Here is a 24,696-nt window from a genome sequence, read left to right as displayed (position 1 = left end):
TCCCTTCTCCAACGTGAATCTCTTCAAGCTTGCTCCCCAAGATGTCTTCGTATTAACTTCGCCTTGGTCCGCAATCCATTCTTCAAGTCGCAATCTTCATCTTGACTTGTTCATCCGCACGTACACTTCTCTATTGCAGACTCTGCTCCATTCGCTGTTGTACTTGCGTCTGTATCAGAACGTCCATCTGATCTTTGCATCTACAATCTCCCCCCTTTTAGCTTTGGATGCCTCTCAAGTACCTGCACAGATCCGCTCAACCAACCACACACATTCGAGCATATATATCCTGAATAATACGTGCATTAAAATTGAAATGAAGGTTCAAAACATGCGAGTTCAAGAGTTAGAGATAAACATAAAACCAAAACAACAAAAACCAGCAACATTGTTTTATCTCTCACTCCCCCATAATTAAAAAACCGAGAAAACTAAAATTTTCTCCCCCATAATCTAGTTCCCCTAGTCATCTTGCTGCTGCGGATCGTCTGCCTCTTCTTCTTCTCCTGCTTGAGAGCATACAGAGTTAAAACTCATAAAGATCATAGCAAATAAAGAACCAGATAGAAGACTTACTTGGAAATAACATGCTTGCAATTTGTCTCACGACGCTTGTCGGAGTCTGCATCGCAGTTGCAAGCTGTCGAATTGCTGCAGAGGTCGTTTCTAGAGCCAGCTTTGCCTCTTCAGCATCTATTGGTTGTCCTGTACCTGCAATAGATCCGAGGTGAATGATCTGGAACTTTCCAGCAGACCGTGGAGACTGTCTTGGTGGCACATATCCAGATGGATCAGTCCTTTCGGGGTGAGGAATGCTTGGAGGTGATCCAGAGAGAGGTGCTGCAGTTGATGTTGATGCAAATTTTCCTTTCTTCTTAGCCTGCCTCTGAGTTTTCTTTGCAGCTTCTCGTTCTTCCTTTTGGTTCTTGAGATAAATCTCCCCCAGACGAGAATCTTTCTTGTATGGAATTACAGGAGAAAGTTTCTCCCTTGGCTTTCTCTGCATCTCTCGAATTGAGTTTGAAGCACTCCAAATATTGTGCGAAGAAGAATTAGCCAGCGCTTATCTTTCTTACCTCCCTCTTTCTGAAGTACTGCTAGGTTCAGAATCTGGGCATAAAACATCTCTTCAACATCAACTCTTATTCCGTGAAACATCTTGTAGATGAGTCGAGCACGATCAGCTGATACAACATTCTTGTGAGAGGATGTCACCCAATTGTATGCTGAGAGGATCACAAGTGCAGCCTTTCACGGAGACAAGTATCATGTTGTGAGATTCCTGAGACTCAATGTGCCTTATGTCAGAAATTCTGCCAACTCATCAATTGTGAGTGCATCAGCCATCTCATCAGCTTTCACTTCTTCTTCTGATAACGGCACGAGATTTAAGTACTCATTGATCTTGGTTGGAGAGAATTCAAACTTGTGGCCTTGAACGGTCACTCCCACCCTATCCTTGGATGCTCTGGTGATTTCTCCAGGCAGTGCAGCGTAGAACTCCTTCACAATTTCTGGAATGTACCCAACAAGATCTTTGATAGTTCTCTCTAGGTGACCTTTCTTGATGATATCAAGAAATCCCCAGGTGTCTTCAGCGTCCAAATCAACAGATTTCTCTGGTATGATTTCTCTAGATGAGAAACTTTCATACCTATGCTCAACCACAAGCTCTGCATTCACTGATTTCCTTGTTGCCCTTGTTGAGGATCCTTCTGCCACAGTTGGTTGCGTAGATGTCTGAGTTTCCGTGACTGATGGGGTAGACTTTCTTGATGTCTTCCTTTTCTTGCTTTTGGCCTTTTTTTTGATGTTGATCAGTAGCTCCACATCCTCAACATCAACTTCTTCAACACCTTCTGATTCGGTCTTCTCTGATTCATCTCCTTCTTCGGATTCGTTCCCAGCAGTCATCTTGACCTGAGTTGATTCGATGATTGGCTCTGCATGGTCTGATTTCTCTGTCATCTGTTCATCCTCGATGTGAGGCTCTGCTGGATCCGATTCAGTGTCTGATTCAGTGTTGAGATTCTCAGCCGCAGTGCCGAACACATCCGATCTGGACTGGGATGTTTGACTTCCCTGTGGAGACGTTTTCTCTTCATCATCGGAGTAATCCACGAGACTCAACAGCGGTGGTTTTGAAGGTTTACCGGTGGCGGAGGTGCTTTTGTTCATCGACATGATTTCTTGAGAGAGGGAGAGAGAGAGAGAGAGAGAGAGAGAGAGAGAGAGTTTTTCTTTCTTTTGAAAGTTTTGAGCAAAGAGAGTTGTGAAAAAGATAAGTTGGCGTCTAAGGTTTATCAAGGGGTAATCATTTTATTTTTGGTGCATTGCCCCATGATCTCTTAGATATTCGCCATATCTCCCACTTTCTCCAAAATGGAAGTTTTTCAAATTTCAAAAATTTGAACTCTTCCATTTAGGCTCACACGATCTCTCTTTCCTTTTCTCTGATGTCGACACGTATTGTCCACTCAAGACTTGATCGGACCGAATCTTCACTGTTCCACTGTGACACTCGATAACATAGACTGGTAACATTTAGCTCAATGACTTTTGCTGACACAACCACTTAGACAAAAGAACACTTAGTACATTAAACATGCAAGCAATGAGAGAACACGTGTCACACATGTTAATTTTCTATTTTTTTAAGCACAAAAGGATTCTTTGTTTTACCTTTCACGTTGACAACTGTTCGTCGAGTGATCTAGGGGCTGACATAGCTTCTGCTACAGATGCACCCTTCTGCTCTACTAGATCGTCATCTGATCATCAGGCTTATTTCATGTCTAGCATTCACACAAATATGCCTTTATCATGTCCTGACTCAGTTTTCAACCTTTATTCGTCATGAGAGAGCTGGGGTTTGTTACTTCTTTTCTTATTTTTCTTTTTCCTTTCTTTTTCTTTTCTTTTTCTTGTTTCTTTTCTAAGAGTTTTCTTGTGCTCTCTTTTTAATGATGAGAAACACAGAACATATTCTTCCCCTTGTTGCTTGATTGCTCTCTCGATGCGAAACCTGTACTTTTTGAGATCATGACGGCATATTTGGCAGCTCTTTTCCACTACTCGCTTATGATGTAAGACAAAATCTGAACTTTGGGTGCCTCTGCATCAGCCCTTCCGTCATCCCCTGTACACTTACACAAACTTGTTACATCTCACAAACCCCAATGGAGTTTCGAAGAGTAACAAAATGGTCAAGATCTAAAGGTTTAGTGAAAAGACAGCTAGTTATAATTCTGTGACAACGTGTTCAATCACTACCTGTTGTTCATCGACTAGTTCCCTGATGATGTGATGTCAAATGTCAATGTGCTTGGTCCTTGAGTGTTGCAACGGGTTCTTTGATATGTCGATTGCACTCTTGCTGTCACAGTAGACCAAAAATGATCCAGTATCCATGCCATAGTCAGCAGACATTTGCTTCATCCACATCAGTTGTGTGCAGCAACTCCCCATAGCAATATATTATGCTTCTGCGGTAGACAATGATACAGAGTTCTGCTTCTTGCTCAACCATGCAATCAGGTTGTTTTCGAGAAAGAAACATCCCCCACTGGTACTCTTCCGGTTGTTTACACTTACAGCCCAGTCTGCATCGCAGTATCCATCAAGATTTCCATTCGATCCCTTTGAGTAGTATATCCCAAGGTTATTCGTGCCATTGACATATCGAATGATTCTCTTATTTGCCTCCAGATGAGACTTCTTTGGTGTTGCTTGATACCTAGCACATATCCCCACGCTCAGATTTAGATCTGGTCGACTAGCCGTAAGGTATAGTAAGCTCCCGATCATTCCTCTGTACAGCTTCGTGTCCACTGGTTCACCCTCCTCATCTTTGCAACTTTTGTTGGTAGAGCTCATCGGAGTTTTTGCCTCCTTGCAGTGATCCAGTTGAAACCTTTTCAGTAGTGTCTTTGCATAGGTACTTTGCGAGATGAAAACACCTTCCTCTATCTGTTGTATTTGTAATCCGAGGAAATATTTCAACTCCCCCACCATGCTCATTTCAAACTCTTTGGTCATATCTCGAGTGAAACCATCTACAAGTTGTTTAGATGTTCCTCCAAAAATGATGTCGTCAACATAGATCTGAACCACCAGCATCCCTGTTTTATTCTTCAGCACAAACAGTGTTTTCTCGACGACACTTCCTCTGATGTAGCCTCTGTCTGCTTTTCATACCATGCTCGAGGTGCTTGCTTCAACTCGTATAGAGCTTTGTTGAGTTTGTCAATATACAATATATAAAATGGAAAAAGTAAATTAAACATATATCTGAAAATGTAGAGTTAAGTAAATAATAAGTGAATATACAATATAAAAATATTACACTAAACATTTATTATAATATTACAATAAGTAAATATAAAACATAAAAAATAATAAGTAAATATACAATATAAAAAATACATTAAACGTCTATCTGAAAAATATATTATAAAATAAATAATAATTAAATATATAATATAAGAAATAGAAATATTACATTAAACATCTATCGTAATATTACAATTTGATATAAAAGAAAAACAATTAGATAAGTAAATATACCTTATAAGAAATAGAAACACTACATTAAACATCTATCTGAAAAATGAATAGTTTTACATTTTTATTATTTCCAAATATTTTATAAATAAATATACAATATAAGTAAAACAAGCATACAATATATGTAAAAGAAGCATACAATATAAGAAATATAAATATCACATTAAACCTCTATCATAATACTATTATTTGGTATAAAAGGTAGAAAATTAAAATAAATAAATATACAATATAAGAAAAAATAAACAATAGGTAAAATACAATTAAGAAATTAAAAAACTAAATTAAATATCTCTCTGAAAAAAATGTTTAGTAAAACGAATAATAAGTAAATATACAATTTAACAAATAGAAATATTATATTAAACATCTATCGTAATATTAGAATTAATAAATATACAGTATAAGAAAAAATACACAATAAGTGAATATACAATATTATAACTGAAAAAACTAAATTAAACATCAATCTGAAAAATGTATAGTAAAATAAATAATAATTAAGTATTTTTTTACAACAATAATTAAGTATAAGAAATAAAAATATTACATTAAGCATCTATCATAATATTAGAATAAAAAAAGTAAATATACAATATAAGAAAAAATAAATAATAAGTAAATACACAATATAAGAAATAAAAACTAACATCAAACATCTATCTGAAAAATGTATTTTTTACATTTTTATTATTTACAAATACTTTTATAAGTAAATATATATACAATATAGGAAGAAATAAATAGTAAGTAAACATACAATATAAGAGATAGAAATGTTACATATTATAATAAGTAAAAATACAAGAAAAAATAAATAATTAGTAAATATTGTATATAAAAAATAAAAAATATTACATTAAATATATATCATAATATTATCATTGATAAAATCAAGAAATTTAGAAAAAGTAAATATACAAATAATAATAGATAAATAGTAAGTAAATATACAATATAAAAAAAATATACATCTATCTCAAAAATGTATAGTTAAATGGAAAATGTATAGTTAAATAAATAATAAGCAAATATACAATATAAGACATAGAAATATTACATTAAATATCTATTGTAATTTTACCATTTGATATAAAATCAAGAAAATTAGAATAAATAAATATACAATATAGAGAAATTCCTTAAGATGGTCAGTTTAACTTTTTGTCACAAAATAGTCTTAATGAGAAAAATGACCAAAAGAAGTTTTATTAAAGAGTAAAAATACATTTATACCGTAGGATTAACTAATCTAAATTTAGGGTTTAGAGTTAAGGGTGGGGTTTTGAGGATATTATTTCAAATTAAAAAAAAAATTAAAACTAAAATTTTCAGAATAAAAAGTGGCTATTTTGGTCATTTTACTTATTTAAGGTTATTTTTGTGATAAAAACTTTAAAAAATATATTTGAGAGAGTTACCCTATAGTATAAGAAAAACTAAATAATAAGTAAATATACAATATAAGAAATGAAAAACTATATTAAACATCTATCTGAAAAATGTATAGTTTTCTGTTTTTTTTCAAAGAAATATACATTCACACAAACATATAATTCAGAATTTTATTGTTGTTCAGAATACAATGTAAAAAAAACTATATAGTTAACATTTGAAAATCAAAATAGCTCCGCGCGTAGCGCGGGTTAACTCCTACACTAATACTAATAAAAGGGATTTTTCGAAGATCCATAGAGCGTCCACATCAGCAAAAAAAACTTCTACCGAAAGATGATACGTAGCATAAAATATAGTTTTACAATTTAGTATTACTAATTTTCAAAAATTATTATTAATCTATACTAATAAAATGGACCTTTTGAGGCTCTATAGAGCGTCCATACCAGCGAAAAATAAGTAAATATAAAATATAGGAAATAGAAAAACTAAATTAACATCTATGTAAAAGGGACCTAATAAACGTAAATATAAAAGATAAGAAAAATAAATAATAAGTAAATATAGTATATAAGAAATAAAAATATTACATTAAATATATATCATAATATTATCATTGATATAAAAATAAAAATAAGAAAAGATAAACATTAAGTAAATACACAATATAAAAAATAGAAAAACTAAATTAAACATATATCTGAAAAATGTAAAGTTAAATAAATAAAAATAAATTTACATTATAAAAATATTACTCTAACCATCAATTATAATATTAGAATAAGTAAATATAAAATATAAGAAAAATAAATTATAAGTAAATATACAATATAAAAATACAAAAATACATTAAACCTTTATCTGAAAATATATAATAATGTAAATAATAAGTAAATATATAATATAAGAAATATAAATATTACATTAAACATCTATCGTAATATTATGATTTGATATAAAACAAAACAAGTAGATAAATAAACATACAATATAAGAAATAAAAAACTACATTAAAAGTCTATCTGAAAATGTATAGTTTAACATTTTATTATTTTCAAATATTTTTGTAAGTAAATATACAATATAAGAAAAATAAGCATATAATATAAGATAATATTTTTATCACATTAAAGATCTATCATAATATTATCATTTGATATAAAAACAAGAAAATTAGAATAAGTAAATTTATAGTGTAAGAAAAAAAAGGTAAAATACAATTAAGAAATGAAAAGAGAAGAGTCACATTGCAAATACATATCTATCCGTGCTGAAACAGCCACAACAACATCATCAAACGTTTCAAATATCATCACCAAAAACATAAATAATGATAAAGCAAAAGAGGTGATGTTACTTACTTGTGCTGAAACAGCCACAACATCACCAAACCAGTAGGAGAGGTCTTTATCGAGTGTCCAAGTTGGACACAATCATTGACAACTTTTTCACTAATAAAAGAGATCTTTTGAGGCTCCATAGAACGTCCACATCAGCAAAAAAACTTCTCCCGAAAGATGACACGTGGCATAAAATATAGTTTTACATTTTAATATTACTAATTTTCGAAAATTATAAATAATATGTAAACATACAGCATAAAAAGTGGAAAAACTACATTAAACATATGTAAAATTACTATTTTTCACTTAAAAACAAAAGACGGTTTATCTTCATAATGTAACATTACCGTTTTATAAAAAAACAAAAAACATTATATATAATTTCGAAAATAATAAATATATGTAAACATACAACATAAAAAATGAAAATACTACATTAAACATATGTAAGATTATCATTTTACATTTTTATTTTTAAAAAATAATATGTAAACATACAACATAAAAAATGGAAAAACTACATTAAACATATGTAAGATTACCATTTTTCACTAAAAAAAGACGTCTTATCTCCGTAATGTAACATTACTATTTTGTAAAAAAAAATATTATATATAATTTCGAAAATAATAAAAAATATGTAAATATACAACATAAAAAATGGAAATACTACATTAATCATATGTAAGATTACCATTTTACATTTAAAAATAACAAAAATATGTAAACATACAACATAAAAAAATGGAAAAACTACATTAAACATATGTAAGATTACCATTTTTCACTAAAAAAAATGGCTTATCTCCATAATGTAACATTATCATTTTATTAAAAAAAGAAAAAAAAAATAAATATAACTATTTGACTATTTGTCCAAGTTCTTCTATTAAACATTGTCGTTTTACATTAAAAATGGAAAACAAATATTAAGATTTAAACATCTATCTTAAAATATAAAATATAGATATTAACTAAATATAAAGTATAAGAAAGAGAAATACTCAATATATAGAAAAATAAATAATAAGTAAATATTATAAATATATAAATATATGAATTATATATACAATAATAAGTAAATGCACAATTTTTAAAATATGGAAAGAGTACATTAAATATTAAACATCTATTTTAAAATGTAAAATATAGATATTAAGTAAATAGAAAGTATAAGAAAAAGAAATACACAACTTAAAAACAATGGAAAAAATATATTAATATTTAAACATCTATTTTAAAATGTAAAATATAGATATTACGCAAATAGAAAGTATAAGAAAAGAAAATACACAATTTAAAAAAATGGAAAAAATACATTAGTATTTAAACATCTATCTTAAAATGTAAATCTATCTTAAAATATAAAATTATTAAATTCATTTATTACTTAAAACTAAGTTTTTTAAAAAACATACTGAGTTATAAATATCAATGCTGGATTGGTGAATATAACATGAAGACAAAAATATAAATATTTCATTTTCAAGATAAGAAATTCAGCTTTTATTCAGTTACTCAATATATAATATCTTAAATTATTTTTTAAAAAATATACATAATTTATATATATATATAGATTAATCTTCCAAACTTAAACTATTATATATGAATAATGTTTTTTAATAAAAATAATTTCTGATTTAAAATAAAAAATAAAAACAACAAATGGTTATTTTCAAATAATGGATGTAATTTACATTATACTATCATTTAACAAGTATTAGATACGTTTTGATATATCATTATTTTCTATTTTCAGAAAAAATAAATTGTTAAACATCAATATCATCTAGGTTAAGTATACTAACAGCACAAATTAAAACATCACAAAAAATATTTACATAAACATTATAATACAATAATTTAATCAAAAAATACAATTCAAAAAAAAATATTCAAAAGAATAGTTATATACTTAATATTTGAAAATCAAAGATATTTTTGCTAAAAATGTACTTACCTGGCCAAGGAGATCGATCATCTTTTACGGATCGATCGATTGTTGAGCATGTGGTCGATCCAAAAATACTCTGCAGTTTAATTAAATATCTAAAACATTTATTCCAACACTCAACAGATAGTTTTGCTAAATATGATAACTAGATAGCCAAAAAAATTACAAAAAAATATTTAAATAGTAAAAAATATGTTAATTTAACGTGTTAAAATTTAAAAATAAATTTTAATTATGACATGCATCTTAACATTTATATAAATATATATCATAACCTAAATATAAATAATTTAACAACTTAAATTATAAAAATATAAAAATTTCGGGCGTAGCCCGGGTTAATCCCTAGTATACTAAGATAAAGATAGAGTTTTGTGTCTTTTTACTTAATAGTTGTGTTATTCTAGTAATTACAAAGTTATAAGAGTTAGTGTAGTAATATCATGTATAATTAGAGTCATTATAAGTAATTTCTCTTTCTTTAATTTCTTTTAATTTTTTTTGTATTGTTAGTTTATCTCTACAACGTCCTATGGAGCTGTTCTTATACTCCTCAAAAGATATTTTAGCTGCGCTTAAAGCCAATATATATATAGGCGATAAACATGTGCTTAGTTATCAAGAAAACGTATCAAAATAGCCATAAAATAGTAACAAATAAAAAAAGGACAAATGAGGTTCCACCATTTATCAAACCATTTGGTCATAGATTGAGAAACTAATCCAAAAACATGTATACACTGTTACTAAACTCTTTAGAAGTTTACCTCAAATTGTCAAACCACTAAACTAGCTCACCCGAGCTCCTGATATACATGATTCATCTAACTTACCTAGCTAGTTTCATATACGGACCACTAGGTTTTTTAGTATCAGTTACTTTCAAAACTAGAAGATTCGATACAATCAATCTCATACTTTGTGAGTAGAGAGAAATTGTCTATCTTGAACAAGTGAGAATTAGAGAAGTTTGAACATTTATATGAACGATTGGTAAGAAGCATCAAAACGCTCCCAAACTCGACTATCGAGGCCCATCGTTCTACTCTTCTCTCCGGCGCCAAAGGAGCTCGAGCACGCCGGCGTCGGGACTCTCCGTTACATCTCCGTGTTACTGTCGTCTCTCCTAGCATTTTCATAGTATGTGTTTTCGTCTGCTGCCTCGCTTCCGTTTCGCTGTGTGCTTTCTCCGTCACCACTCATCTTGTTTGCCGTCTCATCGTCATTTCGTCTGCTCGGATCTGTGTAGCCATTTCTCCTCTCAGGGCGTGGGTAAGAGCCGGATCTCTTCAGTCAGTGAGTAAGCTCACCGGATCTGTTCGACTCTTCGTCACCATGGCAACGCCGTCCCTGATACGAGCCAAGTCTCTTCCTCCACCATCAGATCTATCGCTCACTTCACCTAATCTGGTATCCCGCCGCCGCGCTTCTCCAACCGGAATTTTTCGCCGACGAGATAGACCCATCACCACCGCCTCCACCACGCCGTGTGCTTTGTGTTTGTGCTTCTCTCCTGTTCTTATCCTCAAGCCCGACTCTCCCTCTATAACACCGTCTCAACCCCCACAGGACAGCAAGTACTCTGTGCTCAGCACGTTCTCGACTAGACTCACCGGACTCACGACGACAGCTCCCTCCGACGACGCCTCCTGCTCCGACGGCGCATTGGGTGCGATTATTTGCCAAAGGAAAACCCTAATCTTAGTGGGCCTTATGGGCTTGGGCCTGGCCACAAGGAGTTCAGCTACCAACTTTTTTTCCAAACGATACATTTGCTTTCACTCGTGGACATGGGCAGTGTGCATAACTAAAATCACTGAATCTATGCTTAGCACCGGTTCACCTAGCCGGCCCCTCCCTCTTGTGTATCGTCCTTCCCCAAACCCAAAGGTACTTTCATGTGGTCTCCTACCACAATTCCCTCCGCCTGTGTCCATACGCTTTGTAGTGTCAATTTCAATTATGGAACTGGAGATGATGTTAGACCTATCCGGCTCACCGGGCGTTTCACTGGATTTGCTTTCTGATGTATATGAGATTTTCATAGTCTTTTCAGAGATCACTGATGGAGATAGAGCTGTTTGTTTACTGAACTATTTAGCTAGTTCTAGATGTTCTTTGGGCTGTTCAGCCCCCTCACAAACCCATTCGCTTGGGTGTATCAACGTCGTTTACGACTATGGCAAGCTTTTTGGAGCTTTCGTTTCAGGGATACAAGTGAAGATCATCCAAGGATTTCTTCACATTGAGCTAGCCTCTCCCACCAACATTTCTATCTTATGTTTTAGTGTACTCTTTGTTGTTCATCTGACCGTTAAGATTAACTCCGGTTTTATCGTCTTACCGTCGAGCATATCTCCAGTTGTATCCACTTAACTTTTAAATTTTAATATATTACGTTGACAAAAAAAAAAGAAAAAAAAAGTTACTTTCAAAACTAAATTCCATGAATCTTCTTCACAATCGTGCTTTACCACCAGACAACTTATTCGGAATACTAAGAGTTATTTAATCTGTGTTTTCTTCCTGTAATTCATTCCTTTTTTTGTAGTCACATGCAATACATTTTAGAGTCCCGGTACAGTGCATTTGATATGAATGTAAATATAAACATGCATCGTAAACGACAAGGCGTATCGTTAATGTTGGACATGGACTTTGTCTCCAACAAGGCCTATAAGATAATGGGCTCAGCCCATTTGAAAGGGGGTCACTAGGAAACCCTAGACCTCTTCTTTCTATAAATAAGGAGTCAACCTCCTTTGAAAGGGGTCTTGGCTCTCTTGGACTCTCTTTTGCTCTCTCATCCATCTCTCTCTACTTCTAGAGAGAGAAACACCTTTCCACATGCTTTCACCTAAGCACTTGTGATCCTTTGTTGTAGAACTACGATTGGCTTGATCCCCTTTCGGGGTACGTAGGCAACCCTTCACCGGGTCCAGCTTGATCATTAAACACCTTTTTCTTATTCTCTCCGACTCGTCTTCATCAAGTTCAAGCTCAGCATGAAGACTTCTCCTAACCCCACCGACGAGTCCTCGTCTCGTTTATTCACTAGTTTGTTGACAATTCTCGGTTCAAACAGTTGGCGCCCACCGTGGGGCATGGAGAAGTATCTTCAAGGAAGATTGAACTGGAGTCCGTTCTCTCGTCACTTGACCAACGAATCAAAACTCACTCGACGAGTCGTCACTCGACCGACGAGTCCTAACTCGACCGACGAGTCATCACTCGACCGTTTTGTCGTCACTCGACCGTTCTGTCGTCACTCGGCGCAGAGCGTTCTCTCACAGTCGCTCGACTCGATCTGCGCAGTCGCTTGGCTCGATCTCAGGCGGTCACTCGTTCATTCTCTTTACTCGGCGTAGATCGATCTCTCGCAGTCGCTCAGATCTCTCTCTCCTCGTGGAGTTGACGTGTCGATTCAGCAACAAGGACTCACTGAGGCGTATCCATATTTGACGTATCCATCATGGCTTCACGATGAATCGTCTCGAAAACAGTTGGCTCGTGCTCTCGCGGTCACTCGACTCGATCTCTCACGGTCACTCGGCGCAGATCGTTCTCGCGCAGTCACTTGGCTCGATCTCTCGCGGTCACTCGCTCGCTCTCCTTACTCGGCGCAGAACGATCTCTCGCAGTCGCTCAGATCTCTCTCTCCTCGCAGAGTTGACGTGTCGTTCTGTCGTCACCCGATCGAGGATTCGTCACCCGATAGACGAGTAGTCACTCGATCGACAAGTCATCACCCGATCGACGAGTCGTCACTCGATCGACGAGTCGTCACTCGACCGACGAGTCGTCACTCGACCGACGAGTCGTCACTCGACCGTTTTGTCGTCACTCGACCGTTCGGTCGTCACTCGGCGCAGAGCGTTCTCTCGCAGTCGCTCGACTCGATCTGCGCAGTCGTTTGGCTTGATCTCTCACGGTCACTCGCTCGTTCTCTTTACTCGGCGCAGATCGATCTCTCGCAGTCGCTCAGATCTCTCTCTCCTCGTGGAGTTGACGTATCGATTCAGCAACAAGGACTCGCTGAGGCGTATCCATATTTGACGTATCCATCATGGCTTCACGATGAATCGTCTCTAAAACAGTTGGCTCGCGCTCTCGCGGTCACTCGACTCGATCTCTCACGGTCACTCGGCGCAGATCGTTCTCGCGCAGTCACTTGGCCCGATCTCTCGCTGTCACTCGCTCGCTCTCCTTACTCAGCGCAGAACGATCTCTCACAGTCGCTCAGATCTCTCTCTCCTCGCGGAGTTGACGTGTCGTTCTGTCGTCACCCGATCGACGAGTCGTCACTCGATCGACGAGTCGTCACTCGATCGACGAGTCGTCACTCGACCGACGAGTCCTCACTCGACCGACGAGTCGTCACTCCACCGTTTTGTCGTCACTCGACCGACGATTCGTCACTCGACCGACGAGTCTTCACTCGATTGATGAGTTGTCACTCGACCGACGAGTCGTCACTCGACCGTTTGTCATCACTCGACCGTTCTCTCGTCATTTGACCGACGAGTCATCACTCACTCGACGAGTCGTCACTCGACCGACGAGTCCTAACTCGACCGACGAGTCGTCACTCAACCGTTTTGTCGTCACTCGACCGTTCTGTCGTCACTGGCGCAGAGCGCTCTCTTGAAGTCACTCGGCTCGGATCGCTCTCTCGCAGTCACTCAGATTGCTCGCACGTCTCGAGCGTGACGTGATACCGCGAAGACACGTCCACCTGTGATGATTTGATTGTGAGAAGACACATCCACCCGTGACGATTTGATTGTGCAAAGACACGTCCACCCGTGGCGATTTGATTGTGATGGTTCGCTCATGGCGGTACGTTCATGATGATGTCTACGATGACTTGTCTTTGGCAGTGTGTCGATTGACACTTCATCCATGGCAACTTGCTCCGATGGTTCAGAACACTGTCCTCACATATCGTTCGTGCAATCATCCCAGAGTAAGAAGTCTGATCGGAATCAGAAGTATGTCGATGACAGCTCGCCCAAGAAGGTCCGTCTATGACACTTCATCTATGACAACCTAACCATGACGGCCCATTCATGATAATTGTCTGCGTCGTTCTCTCGCAGTCGCTCGACTCGATCTCACGCGGTTACTCAGCGCATATCGATCTCTCGCAGTCGCTCAGATCTCTCTCTCCTCGCGGAGTTGACGTGTCGACTCAGCAACAAGGACTCGCTGAGGCGTATCCATATTTGCTGTATCCATCATGGCTTCACGATGAATCATCTCGAAAACAGTCGACTCGCACTCTTGCGGTTATTCGGCGCAGATTGATCTCTCGCAGTCGCTCATATCTCTTTCGCGGTCACTCGACTCGGTGCAGATCGATCTCTCGCAGTCGCTCATATCTCCCTCCTCGCGGAGTTGACGTGTCGACTCAGCGCTGAGTCCATTTTCTTATAAACCCTCTTCGTAAAATTCATTGAGATCAACTCCATCTCTCTCAACGAACTGGGGGGCTTACTGTTGGACATGGACTTTGTCTCCAACAAGGCCTATAAGATAATGGGCTCAGCCCATTTGAAAGGGGGTCCCTAGGAAACCCTAGACCTCTTCTTTCTATAAATAAGGAGTCAACCTCCTTTGAAAGGGGTCTTGGCTCTCTTGGACTCTCTTTTGGTCTCTCATCCATCTCTCTCTACTTCTAGAGAGAGAAACACCTTTCCACATGCTTTCACCTAAGCATTTGTGATCCTTTGTTGTAGAACTATGATTGGCTTGATCCCCTTTCGGGGTACGTAGGCAACCCTTCACCGGGTCCAGCTTGATCATTAAACACCTTCTTCTTATTCTCTCCGACTCGTCTTCATCAAGTTCAAGCTCAGCATGAAGACTTCTCCTAACCTCACCGACGAGTCCTTGTCTCGTTTATTCACTAGTTTGTTGACAGTTCTCGGTTCAAACAGTTAATAGATGGTGAACCTACAGTTTTGTTGCTTTCTCTCCATGTGAGTGAGAGAGAGTGTAGACTTTAGACGTACTTGGTATTGTGTGTATGAAGAAGCAATGTTTATTTTGGCAACTGAAACAAAATAATTAACTAGTAAGTAAGAAATGATTAATAATCAGAAAAGAAAAGAAAAACATCGTCGATGGTAGGGTGGCGATAACAGACAAAGTGCGGCACATTGACCCATATGGTAAGAATAATGCAGCCACTGAAGGAGCCACCAGCTTCATACCCACTACTCACTCCTTTCACGGTGGAGACTCTATCCAATATCAGATACAATTACCGGAATCTTCGGTGATCCGGGAGATTTCACGGTGGAGTCTTCCAGATCCAACATTATGTTGAACATGTTAGTGTATGTGACCTCAACCGTTAAAAAGAGAAAGAAGTTGGTCCACAAAAAAATCAAAGAATAAAAAAAGAGAAAGTGGGTCAATAATTAAAGTAAAGGAGTATCATTTGCCTATATATATATTTGCATCTATCTTCTACGTTTGAAGTCACACTTGGCATTATAACCTTGCTCTTTTTATTCACGATGGGGCAAAACGTTCCAAAAACCGTCATCTTCACGGCGGCTGTTCTCTTTTCATCTTTCTCCTCCGTCTCTTCTTCCTTCCAATACAACACACTCATCGTCAACACTCTCCCTTCTTCCCAAATCTTTTCATCTCCCGAACCCGGATCCTTGACCAGTACTGTATTCGACTCCATAACTTCACTCACCGTTCATCTATCACACGTCGATGCTCTCTCTTCCTTCTCCGACGCATCTCCATTAGAGCTCTTCAACCTCCGTCTTCGAAGAGACTCTCTGCGCGTCAAGTCCCTGACCACCCTCGCCGCCGTCTCTACCGGCAAGAATGTTACCAAAAGAACTCCACGCTCACCCGGTGGGTTTAGCGGCGCTGTTATCTCCGGTCTTTCACAAGGAAGCGGAGAATATTTCATGAGGCTAGGCGTTGGAACTCCGGCGACTAACGTTTACATGGTCCTCGACACAGGAAGCGACGTCGTTTGGCTACAATGCTCTCCATGCAAAGTATGTTACAATCAGTCCGACCCGATGTTCAACCCGGCAAAGTCAACGACTTTTGCAACTGTCCCGTGTGGTTCTAGTCTTTGTCGGAGACTAGACGAGTCGTCGTCGGAGTGTGTCAACCGTGGAAGCAAGACATGTCTCTATCAAGTCTCCTACGGTGACGGGTCGTTTACCATGGGAGATTTCTCCACCGAGACGCTGACGTTTCACGGCGCACGTGTGGATCACGTGGCCTTAGGATGCGGTCACGATAACGAAGGCTTGTTCGTCGGTGCGGCTGGGCTGTTGGGCCTGGGCCGCGGAGGGTTATCGTTTCCCTCACAGACGAAAAACCGTTATAACGCTAAATTCTCTTACTGTTTCGTCGACCGGACGAGTTCCGGTTCCGCTTCCAAACCTCCGTCGACTATCGTCTTCGGAAACGACGCCGTTCGAGAGACCTCCGTCTTCACGACGTTATTGACGAATCCGAAGCTCGACACGTTCTATTATCTTCAGCTTCTTGGGATCAGCGTTGGTGGTTCGCGCGTTCGCGGCGTTTCGGAGTCGCAGTTTAAGCTTGACCCCACCGGAGACGGCGGAGTGATTATAGATTCCGGTACTTCGGTTACTCGGCTGACTCGACCGGCTTATGTGGCGTTCAGAGATGCGTTTCTTCTCGGAGCGACGAGGTTGAAACGTGCTCCGTCGTATTCTCTGTTCGACACGTGTTTCGATCTTTCTGGTATGACGACGGTGAAAGTTCCGACGGTGGTGTTTCATTTCAGCGGAGGAGATGTTTCGCTTCCGGCAAGTAATTATCTTATTCCGGTGAACACTCAAGGACGGTTCTGTTTTGCGTTCGCCAGCACAATGGGGAGTTTGTCGATAATTGGGAACATACAGCAACAAGGTTTCCGTGTCGCTTACGACTTAGTCGGGTCACGGGTCGGGTTTATGTCTGGCGCATGTTAGGTTTTTGTGTCTGACTTGACTGATATATTATTCCCAAAGAACAATTTAAAAATAAGAAATTTATCCATATTTGTCATCATCATGACATCATCTATTCATCATACCACTCATTACTTATTAACCAATCATGAATGATGATATCATGATGATATCATCATGGATCATTTTTGAACTGAATCTGTGACACTGAGTGGAGGAGAAATTAACCATTCAGTGACTTGACTTTAAAAGTATGCTTTACGTTAAATATCAAAGAGAAGTAAATCCTAAATGTTCGCTTTGAAATTTCTTTTATTACCATCAAAGTGTTGTAGTACATCTTTTGACAAACTAAAACTCTTGAAATTTCTTCAACTAACTCTAGAGAGCACTTGGTCATAAATTGACACACTTAGTATTTAATCCAAAAACATGTAGAGTCTTTATAAAAGTTATATGCACCAAAATTTAGAAGCTTACCTCAATTGTCATCCACTAGACTAGCTCACCCGAATTCTTAATACATCCAACTTACCTAATTTCATAATAGGTTTTGTTACAAATAATTAAGTTCACGTGAATCTTCTTCACAATCTTGCTTTCCAAGTACTAGACGAACTATTTGAATAACTACGAGCTTTTTTTTTTTTTTGAACAACTTGAATAACTACTAGCTATTCATCAATTTTTTTCGTGATTCATCCTTTTTGTTTGGTACTCAAATGCAATACATATATAGTTTGAGTCTGGTGCATCTCAATATTTTTATATGAATGTATACATAGATATGCATCGTAAACGACATGTATCGCTAATACAGGGTGGACAAAGACTCTTGTTGTTTTCTCTCCATGTGAGTGAGAGAGTGTAGAGATGGGACAGTTCTTGGTCTTATGTGTATTTAGAAGCATTGTATATTTTGGCAACCGAAACAAAACAATTTCTTGATTCAAAAAAACAATTTCGTCATAAAGAAGAAATCAATTATAATGATTAATAATCAGGAATGAAATTGAAAAAAACATCCTACATGACGATCCAGAGACAAAGTGCTGCACATGGATCCATATATGGTCAGAATAATGCAGCCACCGAATGAGCCACCAGTATTATATACCCACTACTCACCCCTTTCCACTGTTTCCTCCGCAAATATCTCTTCTCACTTTACTTGCACTTATAGTGGAGATACGATCACTTGCACTTGCGCTTCTAATTTTTTTTTCATGAATATTATTAATATCGAATTGTTACATAATTTTGAATATAATGGACGACAACTTTCCGTAACAAGATGACAATTTGCATTTCAGATCTATCCAGGGACAAATGTCTTGTTAGATATAAAGAAAATGACTCAAAGTACAATCGAATCTATGTCATATTTGAACGTGACATAAAAGGTCAAAAAAAAAAAAACGAGTCCAAAGTCCAAACACTCAAACAACTCCATTTATTTATTTATTTCCAAAATTTTATATCTATTTATGGTTTACAAAAGACCCGGTTAGCTAATATGTCGATCAACGGCCCATAAAAAATAAAGGCCCATATACAAAACAATCTTCTTTCTCCTTCGCGACGCTCAAACTTCAAACCGGCGGCGAGATATTCAGATCATACTTCCTCGATCCGTTACCATACAGCAACCCCCAATGCTTCTCCACGGTGGCACCAGTCTTCTGATCTTCATCAAACAGAGCAAAGATATACACAGTAACCTTCTTCTCCCCTCTCCTCAAATGCTCAACCAACCGCTGATTAAAAACCCTAGCGTTCTCCAAACTCGCCGCCACTTCGCCGGGATCACCACTCGACGGCCAACCGATCTCCGACACAACCACCGGAATCTTCGGTAACCCCAGAGCCTTCACAGCAGAGTCCACCGAATCCATCATTATATCGAACAGGTTAGTGTACGCAACTCCACTGTACGGATCTCTATACATCCGCCGCTTAGATCCGTTCACCGGCTGAAACAAAGCGAAATCTAACGGAATCGAAGGGAACGACTGCTTGTACGCCAAGTAAGGGTAGACATTCACCATGAGAGGAGACTTGGTCCTCTGCAGAAACCTAACGAGCGGCTTCAACACCGATTCGCCGATCGAGTTATGGAACCTAGCCGTCGACGGAGGGAAACGCCGCGAGAGGATCGCTAAGGAGTGAGTGGTCGTCACTTTGATCTTCTTGTGCAGTCTGTAGCGCTTGATTGCTCGGTGAAAGTTGACTACAGCGGAGACTAAGTGTGGGGTGAACTGAGGGAGAAGCGAGACTTCGTTGCCGACGGAGATGGAGGTGATGATGGTGGTCTTGTGGTAAGGTAAGATGAAGGTTCTGATGATCGAGTCGGCTTCGGAGAGGTTGGTGGAGAGGATCGGGATCTTGTCGTTGGGGATGCAGAGGGAGAGGGAGATGCCAGTGTTGGCGAAGGAGGTGGTGATTCTTGGATCCATGTCGAAGGTTTTGACGTGTTTGATGGAGAGAGAGGTTACGAGTGATGGTAGTGCTTCTGGTGGTGGGAGGTTGGAGCCGTAACGGCCGTAGTTGATTCCGATCTCTGGAGCTGGATTAAAGAAGCGAGAAAGAAGAAAATTATCAAGAAACTCGCTTAAAGAGTGGGAGAGAAGAGCTTTCTATCGGATTTTCCCGGAAAACGATCAAGAAACAAGCGTAAAAGTTGAGTAGAAGAACTATCTATCAATTTTATCGGGATTCGTAACAGAATGTAAATATTACCTCCGAGATTTGAGCTGTATCGTCCGTAGTTGGTTCCGATTCCTGGACCTGGAAAACAAGCGAGAAAGTGAAGGAAAACGTGAGAAAGAGGATGAACATTGTTAAATTCAGTTTTCTCGGGAAATCATAACAGAATCACTAGATTTTTTTGACCTCCTAGAGATGGAATCGTGGAGGCTGAAGCCATTGAGATGGAAAAGATCAAGAGAATCCAGAAAGCGTTTTGCGTCGTGATCATCATCATCATCGTCAACGATAGTCTCTCTGTTTTTCGTTTTCTCTCGACTGGGTTGAGTGATGATTTTGGTGGGAACATCTGTAACTGACTAACTACTCTTATCTGATTACATAAATACCCATAACTAGTTTGATGCACGGAGTTTTTCAATACAGGGGCAACTACGTCATTTCAATGATTGAGGGGGAACCAAGTAAACCGACCATCCCAGTAGAAACAGATAAACTAAACCAACAATCAGAAACGAGGGGCAAGTAAACCAACAAATAAGAAACGAGGGGCAAATATGTCAATTTACTAACCAAGTAAACCGACTCGCACAGTGTTAACATATATTAAACCAACACAAATCAGAAAATTCATCTCTTAGGGTTTTCAATTCTCTTCCGCCCAATTTGGAAACGAGAGAAAGGAGATTTCTGAATTCCCGATCACCGGCGATGGAAGGGAGAGATGACGGCGGAGGAAAAGTTATCGGGTTGATAGATAAAGCTACCAAATCGTCTGCGCAAGAGGTTGACCCGAGGCTCCTCAAGGCGATCAAATCAGCTCTTCGCTATTCCGATTCGGAGGTCCGACTCGGTGCCAAAACCCTAATGGAGCTCATGAAACATAACCACTCTCAGGTTTTGATTACTTACATTCTGGGCTTGTTTGAAATTGACCAATTGCTTCAAAAGATTGGAACTTTTCTTCACATTCATGTTGATAAGAGTTTGTCTTTGGTAGGTTCGATTATTGACGCTTCTCATCATCGACGAGCTATTCATGAGATCAAAGCTATTCAGAACACTAATTGTCGATAAGTTTGATCAGCTCTTGAGTTTAAGCGTTGGGTTTAGAAACAGCCTGCCTCTTCCTGCGCCACCAGCTGTCGCCACCACTTTGCGTACTAAGGCTATTGAGTTCTTGGAGAAGTGGAATTTGTCATTTGGGTTACACTACAAGGAGATTAGGCTTGGTTTTGATTACCTTAAGAACACCCTCAAGCTCAAGTTCCCTGATCTGCAGGCAACCGCCGCACGGAGACAAAGAGAGAGGCTTGAGAGAGAGGAGAGGAGGAAGAAGATTTTGAGAAGCAAGTTTGAGTATTTGAGGGATGGGTTTGGAGTCTTGAAGGGTGAGATTGAGGAGACGATAAAGGAGATCAAGGAGGGTCTGGAGATTGTTCAGTGGAGAGGGGATGATGGTGTTCCACTTGCGATTTTAGATGAGGAAGATTACGAGGAGATTCGGTGTTCTCATCTGAGGCAGATTCGTATGGATTCGCTGAAGCAGTCGGATAAGGTTGAGGAAACTAGTGAAAACAGAGTGGTGTTCGATGTATTGAGGGAACAGGGCAAGCTTCTGATGAAAAAGCATTTGGTCTCGGTTCAAGATGGGATCTCACTTCTCATTAGGGTTGATGTAAGTGATAACAGGACCAGAGATTCCATGTTGAAAGAGTTGATTGATATTAGGAATAGCATATTAGCAACTGAGAAGAAATGTGAGCAAGCTGGTTTTATAATCTCGAGAATGATTGACATTCCAGAGAAAGAAGAAGATGAAGAAGAAGATATCTGGGAGGAAGATGATGGTAAGGTTAAATCTGATCCAGTCAAAAAGGTGGCTCCTTTGCCGAGAGTTCAAAACGGTGAGGGTTCGTCCTTACAATCATCAAGTGAAGCAAATAGGTCTACACTAGAATCTATCTCCAACAAGGCGTCGAGTACTAAAAAGGTTAGAAGAAGTGGTGACCCTCTTAGGGATAAGCTAATTTCTGAAGCACCGGTGATGAGTTGGGGAGCACAGCTGAGTAATTGGGACTCAACTACGGAAGTTCGAGCTAACCACCGAGGCTTAGATGTAGAGAGCCACTGGGGCAGGGTGGATCAAGACGCTGTAATTCCAGCAGATAAAATAGCAGCACTGAATCTTCAGGCAACTGTCTATAGAGAAGAGAGAACAGAGATACCTCCATGCCATGCTCCTCTGAAGAAAGGTGGTCTTTGTCAGAGAAGAGACCTACGAGCCTGCCCGTTTCATGGACCCATTGTACCTCGGGATGATGAAGGAAACCCCATAATCATAGATGAGAGTCAAAACCAAACCTCTTCGAGTCCAGGGATCAACCAGGAGGATGTTTCTATGGATGAAACAACTTCAGATTCTGATCCTAATCAGTTAGCTAGGCAAATAGCGAAACAAGCTCTAAAGAATATCAGGGAGAAAGACAGAGAAGAGTTGAGGAAAATAGCAAAGCGAGCAAAGCATGCTAAGGTTAAGGAACATAACTTTTCAGTTCTGCGTGATGCTGCTCTAGCCTCAACTTCTAAATCAGCTGTCATCGACGAAGAGTTTGATAGAGTTTTTGCTGAAAGGAAAAACAAGAAGCAAACCTTTTCCTTGGCACGGCGTAAGAAGACAACAACGGCTAAAGATAGAATATCAGAGAGACTGTTAAGTAACCGGGCAAAAGGTACTAAACCGAAGCAGTTGCCTCAGGGCAATGATGATGAGAAGTACCGGGAAACATCGGCTAACCAGTGGTAACAAAATAAACTAAAACCTTCCTAGGTTAGTAGTCATTCTCGGATCCTGAAAGGCCATAAATTTGATTCTTTTATGCATGAATAATCAGATTGTATAATGATTGATCTCTGTGTTACTGAGGCAAAACTTGTGTAGAAACAGTTCTTATGTCAGATCTTATATTCTCTGGAGCTTTTTCTTTTCTCAGACAAGATCCCAACATGAAGTACAACGACATGTTCTGTTAAAAAGTAATGACAGATCATGAAAGCTGGATCGTTGTTGTTTGCTTTTTCTCCTTTACGTGTTGTGTCTTTAAAGATGATCACTATCATCATGAGACCAATTATTTTATTGGAATAATTTTCGTTCATTCTTTAAAAGAAAATGGGAGTTTGCTTGAGATGAAGAAGAGTAAAATGTTCTTTTTACATTATCATTAGTCTCTTAAGTGGCTTTCAACCCAAGCAACATTCCATTAGATTCTTGTCTCTCGAGTTCATTTTCTTAACGTCTAAAAGTTATTTAACTTGATCTATTTCTTTAAAGTTTTTACTAAAGTTAAAATAAAGATGAGTAACGTTTTATCATGTTGCTTTGGAGTTTATTTAGTGGCTGCTTGACGTTTGTAACATTATTTTTTTATTTTATTACAAATTATTATATAACTATTACATCGATTCTATTATCATTCGACAATTCTGTTTATCTTACTGGATCAGAGGTTCCTACAAATCATCTATTTACGTTGGTTTTGAGTAGCTTTGTATTGAGAACTAAAAGACCACAAATCTTATTGAATGCAGACTGAAAAACTCATCATAATATGCAATCATGTCCACCATGTACATGTTTGGCCCCCATCTTCACTGGACCATGGCCCTTTTATTATGGACTAATTTTTAATTAAAACTATTTTAATAAGGAATCTTAAAAATTATACTTATGAAAAGTTGTTGGACCCTTTCGTTAACTAGCAATTTATTTGATCTTACCATAATATTTGACTAATAATATGTAAGGTAAAATTTCTCTAGCAATAATTTATTACACCACATCTTTTAAAACATGACAAAGCTATAATTGAACATGACAAAATTATACAACAAATAAACTTTTATTTATTAGACCATATCACACGATAATGATATACACAATATAGTTTTATACTTTATTATACTATTTTCTAAACATACAATATAGTTTATATACTTTATTACACTCTTTTCTAAACATCTACATAGTTCCAAATATTTACAAAATCAAATTTAATACAAACATTTTAACAAACCATATGTAAAAAAATAAAATATATATTTTACTTTAAATTATTTTTTATAGTTTATTTAATATAAGATTAAAAATTATTTTAAATAATTACAAATCTATACTCTAAATTAGCCAAAATCAACCAATTAAATCTTAAGTCTCAGAAGTTCAACAAATGTAACTCTTATAAAATGCACACAAAATATAATGTGAGAGAGTTGGTATGGACATCGGATCTTCTGGTTGGGTACAGATCGGTTCCTTTCGGTGTAAGTTTTTCGGATCCTAAACATTTAGGTATTTAAAATTTTATGGTTCGGTTCGGGTCGATTGGGATCAAGGTCCATAATTCAAATAACTACAAAATACCTATAAATTTTGGGTATGTCGTTCCAAATTGGTTTGGGGTTTTTAGGACTCGAAAAATATTCGAAGTACCCAAAAATTAAAAAAAAATACTGAAACCCAAAAAAATCTGAAAACACAAATAAATACCTTAAAAATATTTAAATTCCCAAAAATACCCAAAGTTTACTATAAATATGTGGAACCTAAAATGCCTAAAAACATTTCTTCATACCCAAAATATTTTTTAAAATTTGAATTTTACCCGAAACTATAATTGGAAATATGGATCCGAAACTTAAAAAAAATATTCATAATACTGAAAACACATTCGAAATACCAAATACATATCTGAAAAAACTCAAA

The 24,696-nt window shown here is 37.5% G+C and overlaps 4 protein-coding genes across 4 annotated transcripts; 2 read left to right on the top strand and 2 right to left on the bottom strand.

Annotated features, from left to right (window-relative positions):
• Positions 1-3,477: 3,477 nt before the first annotated feature.
• On the bottom strand, positions 3,478-4,119 carry LOC106433922 (uncharacterized mitochondrial protein AtMg00810-like). The gene has a single exon (XM_013874759.1). It carries the CDS (start codon positions 4,117-4,119, stop codon positions 3,478-3,480), a length of 642 nt encoding a protein of 213 aa, XP_013730213.1.
• Positions 4,120-15,633: 11,514 nt separating this feature from the next.
• LOC106433936 (aspartyl protease family protein 2) lies at positions 15,634-17,325 on the top strand. Its single transcript, XM_013874773.3, has one exon. It carries the CDS (start codon positions 15,789-15,791, stop codon positions 17,244-17,246), a length of 1,458 nt encoding a protein of 485 aa, XP_013730227.1. The 5' UTR covers positions 15,634-15,788; the 3' UTR covers positions 17,247-17,325.
• A 1,336-nt stretch (positions 17,326-18,661) lies between these two features.
• LOC106433938 (glucan endo-1,3-beta-glucosidase 12-like) lies at positions 18,662-20,442 on the bottom strand. The gene is made up of 3 exons (XM_013874775.3): positions 20,118-20,442; positions 19,965-20,012; positions 18,662-19,791 (listed from the first exon to the last, which is right to left on the bottom strand). Exons 1-3 carry the CDS (start codon positions 20,278-20,280, stop codon positions 18,818-18,820), a joined length of 1,185 nt encoding a protein of 394 aa, XP_013730229.1. The 5' UTR covers positions 20,281-20,442; the 3' UTR covers positions 18,662-18,817.
• A 111-nt stretch (positions 20,443-20,553) lies between these two features.
• On the top strand, positions 20,554-22,919 carry LOC106433937 (UV-stimulated scaffold protein A homolog). The gene is made up of 2 exons (XM_013874774.3): positions 20,554-20,828; positions 20,932-22,919. The coding sequence occupies exons 1-2, from the start codon at positions 20,643-20,645 to the stop codon at positions 22,735-22,737; spliced, it is 1,992 nt and encodes a 663-aa protein (XP_013730228.1). The 5' UTR covers positions 20,554-20,642; the 3' UTR covers positions 22,738-22,919.
• Positions 22,920-24,696: the final 1,777 nt, after the last annotated feature.

The sequence above is a fragment of the Brassica napus genome, chromosome C6 (assembly GCF_020379485.1).
Source record: "Brassica napus cultivar Da-Ae chromosome C6, Da-Ae, whole genome shotgun sequence".
Lineage (NCBI taxonomy): Eukaryota > Viridiplantae > Streptophyta > Magnoliopsida > Brassicales > Brassicaceae > Brassica > Brassica napus.
Note: the sequence above shows the minus strand (reverse complement) of the source record. Positions and strands in the feature narration are given on the sequence as shown.

Coding starts and splice junctions, on each gene's coding strand:
- LOC106433922 (XM_013874759.1), bottom strand. CDS start 4,119: ATGCTGGTGGTTCAGATCTATGTTGACGACATCATTTTTGGAGGAACA.
- LOC106433936 (XM_013874773.3), top strand. CDS start 15,789: ATGGGGCAAAACGTTCCAAAAACCGTCATCTTCACGGCGGCTGTTCTC.
- LOC106433938 (XM_013874775.3), bottom strand. CDS start 20,280: ATGTTCCCACCAAAATCATCACTCAACCCAGTCGAGAGAAAACGAAAA. Junction 20,013..20,117: donor CACGATTCCATCTCTAGGAG/GTCAAAAAAATC, acceptor CTTGTTTTCCAG/GTCCAGGAATCGGAACCAAC. Junction 19,792..19,964: donor ATACAGCTCAAATCTCGGAG/GTAATATTTACA, acceptor TCTTTAATCCAG/CTCCAGAGATCGGAATCAAC.
- LOC106433937 (XM_013874774.3), top strand. CDS start 20,643: ATGGAAGGGAGAGATGACGGCGGAGGAAAAGTTATCGGGTTGATAGAT. Junction 20,829..20,931: donor TGAAACATAACCACTCTCAG/GTTTTGATTACT, acceptor TGTCTTTGGTAG/GTTCGATTATTGACGCTTCT.